The sequence below is a fragment of the Lycium ferocissimum genome, unplaced genomic scaffold (assembly GCF_029784015.1).
Source record: "Lycium ferocissimum isolate CSIRO_LF1 unplaced genomic scaffold, AGI_CSIRO_Lferr_CH_V1 ctg12786, whole genome shotgun sequence".
Lineage (NCBI taxonomy): Eukaryota > Viridiplantae > Streptophyta > Magnoliopsida > Solanales > Solanaceae > Lycium > Lycium ferocissimum.
Genome location: NW_026714528.1, coordinates 6,558 through 16,398, shown reverse-complemented (window position 1 = coordinate 16,398; position 9,841 = coordinate 6,558). Strand labels below are relative to the sequence as shown.

General features: G+C 38.7%; 2 protein-coding genes across 2 annotated transcripts; both read right to left on the bottom strand.

Moving 5' to 3' along the window:
• Positions 1 to 7,058: 7,058 nt before the first annotated feature.
• Positions 7,059 to 8,378, bottom strand: LOC132041992 (uncharacterized). The gene is made up of 2 exons (XM_059432655.1): positions 7,491 to 8,378; positions 7,059 to 7,415 (listed from the first exon to the last, which is right to left on the bottom strand). The coding sequence occupies exons 1-2, from the start codon at positions 8,376 to 8,378 to the stop codon at positions 7,059 to 7,061; spliced, it is 1,245 nt and encodes a 414-aa protein (XP_059288638.1).
• A 4-nt stretch (positions 8,379 to 8,382) lies between these two features.
• Positions 8,383 to 9,621, bottom strand: LOC132041991 (uncharacterized). The gene has a single exon (XM_059432654.1). The coding sequence runs from the start codon at positions 9,619 to 9,621 to the stop codon at positions 8,383 to 8,385; it is 1,239 nt and encodes a 412-aa protein (XP_059288637.1).
• Positions 9,622 to 9,841: the final 220 nt, after the last annotated feature.

Sequence of the window (9,841 nt, the reverse complement as noted above, 5' to 3'; positions counted from 1 at the left end):
ATCATTCGGCTCTAGTTCTTCACTAAGATACTTTTCCAACTCCGACTTACCACCCAAACCTGTACCATCTTGTTTGTTCCTCTTCATTTGGATCCTATTTCTCACTTTTGTTGATTTTGTGCTAGTGTTAGAGCTAGATGAATCCGATGTCTGACCCGATAAATCAGAGAGAGAAGATGAGCGTCGAGATGCATTAGAGAATTTTGCTACATACTCTTCAAACATAGATTTCATGTAAGTCACCACTTCATTTTTTATTTCACTCCCCTTTTCATCTCCAAACATATCCTCAAGTGCGTCGCCAACATACTCAAGTTTGTTACGAGGATCTAAGATAGAGGCAATAAAAAGCACTTTATTCATTTTTCGGGAGCACCCCAATACTTGACAAACTTTTCTTTCATTTTTTCTCCCATTTTTGCCAAAAAGGATCATCGTCTTCCATACACTCTCTTAAATGATTGTGAAGCTCAACTATATCTTCAAAGTGACCATTAGAAGTGACGTAGAGTGAACCGAAACCTTCTCGCTAGATCATAAAACCTTTTAAGAAATATTACCATATTTCTCACCTTTTGCCAATCATCACTTTCAAGTACACTCGCAACACTTCCATCTTCACAAACATGAGTAGCAAGATAAGTTGACAATCCACCATCTTCAAGATCAAACCTATCAAATGCACTCTCAAAATGTTGTGCTGCATCCAACATTAAGTAGGTCGAATTCCCTTAGTTGAAACATCTAAACATAATGACTTCATCTGCCTATGTTTTTAGTTCACAACATTCCGCAAATTTTCTAATCCTTGCTGGCGATTGTCTAACATATTTCACCATTTGCCTAACACGTTTGATAGATGGACCAACTTCTTTCATGCCATCTTGCACAATAAGATTCAAAATGTGAGCCATACATCTCACGTGAAGATGGTTACCACATTTCATGTTAGATCCCCAATTAACCATTTGTTTGTGTAACTCTTTCACCATGACATCATTAGAAAAGCATTATCTACGCAGTTATAGTGATTATTTTCTCCAATTTCCAATCAAGCAAACACTTACTAATACAACGGGCCATTTCGTCTCCTTATGACTAGTAACAACCTGAAAGTTTAAAATTCGTTTATGCAAGAGCCAATCACTATCAATAAAGTGTACTGTCAAACACATATAATTTATTCTCTGTATAGAAGTCCATGTGTCTGTGGTTAGACAAACTCTCGGTGATGTTTCTTTCAAATACTTCATAAACTTTTGTCTCACTTCACCAAAAACTACATAACAATCCTTAGTCACTGTTCTACAGGAGGGAACTCGGAATAAAGGTTGGGTTTTTTTTCATAAACTTCTTAAAACCTTCTTTTTCAACAAAACGAAAAGGAAGCTCATCAAGGATTAACATCTCAACTAAAGCCCTCCGAGATACCTCTTGATCAAAAGTCCAAGTTGCCCATCACCCGTTTCACCTTCTAATGGAAAGTTTAAATTTGATTGTTTGTACTTAGAATTGGAAGTGTTAACCTTATTTGGATTTTTAGAACAAGTTTTCAAATGTTTATTCGATCCTTGTTCCATTTTTAGTTGCATCAGCTAAGAGAACTTTACCACGATACTTGCACTTTGCTTTATTAATTCCATCTTCTATGAGCTTATCATAATGCGGCCAAGCAGCAGATCTTGGTTCTATAGCTTTCTTCTTCACAATCCGGATGTTGTTCATCTTCCTGTGTTGAATCAAGAGACTCAGTAAGAGGTGTGCTTGCACTGACATTGGCTGTTCGACTTGTTTCATCTTCCATCTAAACATAAAAGAGATTACAAATGTTATAAGACATAAATTGCAAGGCTTAACAGAATAACTTATTTTCTTTAACAAATATCTTTCTTTCTTTCTCTCCCAAATACTACTGCTATGGATACTATCCATTTATATCTTTCTCTCCCAAAAACAACAACAACGAAACATTGGAAGTGTAAAACAAAATAAAAAAAATACAATACGGAAGCTATTAAAGAAGCTTAAATTAGTGAATCTCACCATTGTTTTCTCCTTGAGGCAGGAATGAGAAAAACCTAATGTGAGCTGGTCAAGTTTAGACTCGTTAAACACGTCAGAAACTAGTAATCGACTTCAAACGTTGTCGTTCACGCAAACAATGCCAGCGCCTTCTTAAAGGGGTGTTCGGGTCGGGTTAAGGGGTTTTTGGAGGCTGAGATGATACAGTTTTTGGAGGCTGAGATGAAACGATGTCGGATAAGGGGTTAAGGATGAAGGTGAAGTGATCGATGACGACGATGAGACGATGAGACGATGTCGGTTACTTAGAGATGAATAGGAACTGATCGATGACGACGATGAAGGATTGAAGGTGAAGTGTTCTTGTGTTAGGGACTTAGGGTCTTAGGGATTTTTACGGATCGGTCAAATATCCGGCTATTGGATTTCCGGATTTGGGCTATTGGCTATTGGATTTCCGGACTTGAAATGTTTTACAATGGGCCTTTGCCCTTTAGCCCCTTACTCCTGTACAGTATTGGTAATTTAATTTCGGTATTCGGTATTTACCGAATTACCGAACGGTATAATTGTAAATACCAAATACCGAAACCGAAATTCTAAATTTTATATCTCGGCATCAATACCGAACCGAATTACCGAATACCGAAATACCGAAATAGCCGGTTCGGTTCGGTAATTCGATTTTCGGTATTTTATGCCCAGCCCTATGTAGAGCCAACCGCAGCGGTTGGTGTGGAAGTAGCAGTAGCATTCAGATTTGGAGTTTGGTCTCCCATTTTTGTTGACAAACACAAACAGAATTAAACAAAATCGGTGAAGGTTTTATATCTTCAAACCGAATGCCAAACGTTAATAAATCAGTGAAGTTTTTATATCTTCGAACTGAAAGCCAAACATTAATTACTCGATGAAGTTTTTATATTCTTCAAATCGGGTGGACAAATGAGTAGAAAGTTACGAAAACTTTAATCTCAAAAGCGGAGTAGAAAATTCGAAGAGTTTAGTCTCACAAACAGAACACAAGATTAAACAATAAATTAGATTTCTTAAGCTTGTTATATCTATAAGCGTTCAAATTCAGTAATTTACGTAACTTTACTAAAAGACAAGCTTATTTATTAAAATCATTTACTTTCCGGTAATCTCTTAAAACCGGTTCGTTTTGTAAAATCGGAAAAATGTTAACGACATAAATTAGATGAAATAGAAAATTTCTGAGACCACAAGTTTCTTGTGTGTCCTTAAGAAATCTAACCCCCTCACAGTTGCCATTGTTGATGAATTAGTTTCTCCCAGGATAGAACGAAAAACTACTCTGCAATAGCGGCAATGCAAATTGCAGAACTTTGGCGGACTCAAATGGCGGCAGGAAATCACACTGGACACTTACGCTTTTGGTTTGAAAAATAGGCAGAATGCAGAAGATCAAAGAGGGGAGTAAAAGCGCAGAGTTTTGTTCGAAATTTTTTAGTGAAGAAAACTGAGGCAGAACCTCGGCATTTATAGCCATAGGTTTGGGAAGACATGCCTGTTCGTCAAAGGCAATGTCTATTCGGTTATTACCGTTTGGAAAAAAATAATTAAATTCTGCGAATTTATTATTTTTTAATTTAAATTAGAAAATATCAGAATTTAAATAATGGCATTTAGAAAATAAATTTGGTCCAAAAAGATTATCAATCAATCAGACTGAAGCCGAAGCCGAAGCCGAGCGACGACGACGGCGCACGGGGAGTCCCTCTTCTCAACTCTTTAAGAGCTAGAAGAGGTGATTCTATATATAAGCACACAAGAAGTGCTTTCCCCCACCAATGAGGGACAAAGTGCCACAAAGTGTCACAAAATGAAATTTATTTGAAATTCATTTCCCTCCATTATATTTTCCCACCATTTCCCAATTCACACTACACTCATCTTTAAAGCTTATGTCTTTAAAGCCCAACACACACGACCTATAAACTACTTTTGTTAGATATATTTCGGCTCATAATAATAATGATCTACGACTCCAAAACATGTACTAATTTGGTCAGCGAAACCCTATATTTGTTAAATGCATAATATATGTTATGTAAGTCTTTAAAATAGTAATAATAGTAATACTAATACTAATAATAATAGTAATAATACTAATACTAATAATAATAATAACAATAATAATAATAATAATAATAATAATAATAATAATAATAATAATAATAATAATAATAATAATAATATCGTGTCACTACGAATATTATGGCTGGCTTAGGGAAGTCTTGTGCCTTATACATAGATTTGGTTTCTTCAAGTTGTGTGATCGGTAGTTCGGTACAATAAAAGTTATTTTTTGGAAATGTTTTCTAATGAATAATTAATTATTTGAAATAATTGAAAAAGGTTTTTGGTGTTTGGAGAGTGAAGAAAGTTTCATTGAAAACACATTTACTAAAGATTATAATAATATTAACAGACTAAATGATATCTTGATAAAAATTTTGAGTATTGAATATTGATCATGATATGTAATATCTAAGTCAGGTAGCGAGGGAAGTCATCTTATCTCGTTTAGGTAGAATTAAATTATTTTCTTGCAAAATATTTTATGGCAACTAAATATCAAAAAAATAATTTATTTTATAAAAGAATTCTATAGTATTTCCCATCGTACTGAAAAAAAGGTTTAGTTTTTCTTCTCCCATATTTGGTAGCGCTAGAATAGAAGTAAACTTATAAAATATTTTCTATTGCCATCCAACGTTGAAGGTATCATCGAATTTGCTAGACACACACACACACAAAAAAAAAAAAAAAAAAAAAAAAAAAAAAAGGTATCCTCGAAGCTGTGGGAGAAACCTCTACTTTAACAACCTTTTTTTTTTTTGGTAAGAAACTGTAAATCATTTTATTACCACCAACAATCAACAAAACAACTAAAAAAGAGCACTTGGATTCCTAACCCCCTTGCCAAGAAGGTTGTCAAGAACACCATGTCTCCGCCACTACCAATTACATAGAGCCTCTAAATATCCTATACATTTCCTTGCCTGTTTTGTGTCTATAAACATTTCTATTCTTCCTCGCACTATAAACTGTATTTGTTGCACTATTGAGCTCGTATTCACAGTAATTCCTTTGAATATCTTCCAATTCCTCGCTTGCCAAATGAAGTATATTCTTGCACCATGGATAGCAGCTATAACTTCCTTCTTCATTCTCGCACTTTTGATGTTTGTTTTGGATGACCCGCACACACCATATTAATCTCTAATTGAGGCACAGAACCCCCAACATCGTTCAATGTCGTTCCATATTACCTTAGACCATTTGCAGTCAACAAAAAAATGTGTGTGGTCCTCCAATTCGTCTTGATCACAGAGTACACATGTTGCTTTATCACATCCTATGCCCATACCAGCCATCCTATCCTTTGTCAGCAATTTCTTTTGAACTTGACCAGCCATAGTACGAACCTATGCCTAGGTTGGAGTAATTTACTCCATATCAAATCATGTGTTTCAAGTGTTTCTGTATTAGCCAACAAAGGTGAGGTAGCTCATCATGACAGAGTATTTACCTTCCCTAGTGAGCATATATCTTCTCTTGACTAAACCATTGTTGCATCCCTAGTTTAATTTTGTTTAGGTTCTTCCAGTACCAGCTACAATCACCAGGTGGAGTATGACTCCAAAAATCTACATCAGATTTCATATAAATGCCATGAATCCATTTAACCCACAGAGCCTCGTTATCAGTCACAATTAGCCATATTAGCTTACCAACCGATGCCAAGTTCCATTTCCTACAACTTCTAATATTCAACCCCCCGTGTTTCTTTGGTTTACACACCTTCTCCCATGCTACCAGGGGTACTTTCTTAACATTTTCACTGCTGCCCCATAGATATTCTCGGCATTTCCTGTCGACATCCTTTAACACACTCTGGGGCAGGATGAATACTGCCCCCCAAAAGTTGTGAAGAGAAAAGAGAATTGAATTGACAACTTGTAATTTTCCTGCATAAGAAAGATGTCGTGATGCCACAGACCTGATTTTCTCAGTAACTTTCACACTAAGTTGGTGGCAATCAAGTTTGGTCCATTTTTTTGGCGACAGAGGTAAGCCCAGTAATTGGGAAGGACCCTCTCTGAAAACCAAACTTGTCGGCGGCTTCGTTCTTGTCGCATCATCTACACCAGCCCATGTAGATACTTGATTTGTCGAATTTGCGCTCAAACCCGTAATGTAGAAGTGGTGCAATGCCTCCATTATTCTTCGAACTGATGCTTCATTACCCTTACAGAAGATCATGAGATCATCTGCAAACGTAAGATGTGTGAGCTTCATATCTTTACACATCGGATGGAACCGAAAGTCAGGCAGCTGGCTCATTTGTTCCAATATTCGACTCAGATACTCCATGACTAACACGAATAACAAAGGTGAGAGTGGGTCACCTTGACGCAGCCCCCTTTTCCCATCAAAATACCCACAACTGTCCCCATTTACCTTCACAGAAAAACTAGTCGTAGTGACACAAGACATCACTAGTTGAGTAAATTTTCCTGGGAAACCGTACCCTTCCAGCATTTCCTGCACAAACTCCCACTGCACCATATCGTACGCTTTCCGCAGGTCAATCTTCATTAAACATCTGGCTGATGTCTTCCTATTATAATGCCTGAGTAAGTCATGGCATATTAACACATTGTGTATCATTGACCTGCCCTTAACAAAAGCCGCTTGTGTGGCATTTACCAGATTTGGTAACACTGCTGACAGTCGCATACATAATAATTTTGAGATGCATTTATACATTACATTACAGCAGGATATGGGTCGAAATTGGCTTGCATTGACAGGATTGCTTACCTTAGGAATGAGGGAGATCAAGGTGGTATTTAATTGTTTTAGCATTTTACCTGTCCTCATAAACTCCCATCTTTGCATCACACACATCATGTCCCACCTTATGCCATGACGCTCGAAAAGCCACTCCCATAGCCATCGGGGCCTCGGGCTCTTATTAATATTAATGCTAAACATAACATCTTTTATCTCTTTCTCAAGAAAGCCCTCAGCCTGCATTGTTGTTCCATAGACAACTTAGGCCCCTGATTAAAGAAACCTGGATATGCTTTCCTTCTCGGCCCCCCATGCTCCCTTAGTAGCTGCTGGTAGTATCTAACAAATACCGCTGTAATCTTGTCTTGCTCATGTTGGACTTGGCTCTGTTCATCTTGAATTTGGCACACTGATTGTGCTAGTTTCCTTTGTTTGATTATTGCGAAAAAATATTTTGTGTTGTCGTCTCCTAACTTAATCCAGGTAGCTTTACTTCTTTGGATCAAGAACATTTCTGAAAGTTTAGCAGACTGCCTATACTTCGGTCGAAGGCTCGTCTCCTCTTGCTGTAGATTAGCATCAGTAGGACTTAGAAGTAGTCTCTCCTGGCACTATAGCATGGCTATCCTATCATTTTTTGCCTCCTGAACAATGTTGCTGAAATGTTGGCGATGTAGCTGTTTGAGATTCGATTTCAACATCTTTAATTTTTGAACGACTTGAAACATTTTATAACCCGCAATATCCGTGCACCATCCATGTTCAACAACCTTGTGAAAATCGGATGTTGACACCAAACATTGGCGTAACTTAAACGCTCTTCTTTTCTTTTTAATGCATTTCACCATTTGGACCACGATAGGACAATGGTCACTTACACCTGCTGGTAGGATATTTGCTCTACAATCTGGCATATCATCCATCCACTCCCCGTTTACAAACACCCAATCGATTCGGGAAAAAATTCTTTCATCTTGGTTATCCGTCCATGTGTATTTGCCTCCATTAGTTGGGAGCTCCACTAGTCCACAAGTATCCAAGCAATGTTGAAAATCCACAATTTCAGCATATGTGACCTGGGTACCACCAATTCTGTCCTCAGCATGCAACACCGCATTGAAATCCCCTAGTACCACCCATGGGCCAGACCTCAGATTCAGCTGCATTATATAGTTCCACAATTCCTTCCTCTCTTCTTTTTGGTTAAAAGCATATACAAAAGTTGCATTAAATCTAAGTTGCCTTGAAAGACATGTAATTTGGCATGTCATGGCCTGGGCTGCTTCGCTCTCAATCACCACATCGAACCAATCTTTCCTCCAAACTAACAGCAATCTCCCATTATAGTGGGCAGCATGGTTGCTCCTGTACTCCCATCCTCCAAACATGCCTTCCACCACCGATCCCACCTTATGTACTTTTATTCTAGTTTCAATAAAACACATTATTCCTAATTCTAATTCATTGCAGAGGAGTTTGACTTCCCTCTGCTTATTGAGGCCATTCAGGCCCCTCACATTCCAGCTCATGATTTTAACCATTCTCCGGAGGAGCCTCTTGACTACCCCTCCCAACTTCAGCTTGCTCCTTGTTAGATACTTCCCCCTCCCTCCCAAGTGGTTGGAAGGTATTTGTGACTGGGATATTAGCTTCCCCTGTAGCATTTGCTGTTACCACACTACTACTGGCCCCTCTGCCATCTGCATTTGATTTCTGAACTTTCCACGCACCTCCATTCTGTGGTCGTCTCCAGCCCCCACCCCTTCCACCTTGGTTATATGATCTTCTCCAGCCCACCTCCTTCCCCGCCGGCAGATCCTCTTCTGTAACATCTTCCCCCGATACCTTATTTCCCCATTCGTCTTGTGCTTGTTCTACTACTTGTGTTGCCTCTTGAACTTTTCCCTCATTACCTTCTGGTACATTTTTCTTATTCTTTCTACATATATCCTCAATAAGTCCATACTTTTGACACACTTTGCATATTGATGGTTTCCAGTCGTATGTAACTCTTTGCTCAATAACCTTACCTCTTTCGTTTTTTAACAAGACCACATCAGGTAATGGGGTATCAATCTGCACTTCCACCAGCAATCTAGCGAAATTCAGCCCTATTTTCCGTTCTGTGTTCCTATCAACCATCAGTGGTTTCCCCACCAAACTCCCAAGTTTGCTCAAGCCCTTCGCACTCCAATATTTGAAGTCTAATCCGGGAATTTTAATCCAAATTGGAACAGAGTATAATTCATCTCTGGTGAATTCCATATCTGGACTCCAGGACTTCACAATTAGAGGCTTGTTATCAAAGTGGTAGATACCCCCTTGAATAATTTCATTCTTTCCTTTTGCTGTATCAAACCTCACCATTATTATCCCATTTTGCATCATTACCACTTTGTTAATGCCGTGTTTCCCCCACATTCTCTGGATAAACCCATGGAGCACAGTAAATGGAGGGTGGGCTCCTAATACATAGCAGACAATCGCATGCTTCCAGAACTCAATTTCAGTAACAAAGTCCTCCTCCTCAATTTCGACAATCAATTGGTCTCCCTGTGTCTCCGGATTCACATACTCAAGTTTGAATCCGGCATTGGTAACCTTTGAGATATCAAAATTATCCCATACGATGCCCACACTCGGCCATCTTGCCCGGATCCGTGACTTCCTTCTCTTCTTGGTGGTGCCGTTCCACCTCTCGCCGCCCAAGTTTGGCTTCCCCCTCACCGGAGTCCGTGTTCTTGTCATCCAAGCCCCAATTTGCTCCCTCATTTGTACATGCCTTTGCTCTTTGCTGGGTTTACTTGCTTAGGTGTGTTCTCCGTTGTAGTCCCTACCGGAATTCCCTTTGCATCTGCTCCCTTAAGTGGTCCTACTTGTGCGACTTCAGAAATAGATCTCGTTCTCATATTTGTAGTTATCGGTCTGTTCCACTAATGGAACTCTCGCTTGTGTAGATCCCTTCATACCGTCCCTTTGTTGACTGTTTTCC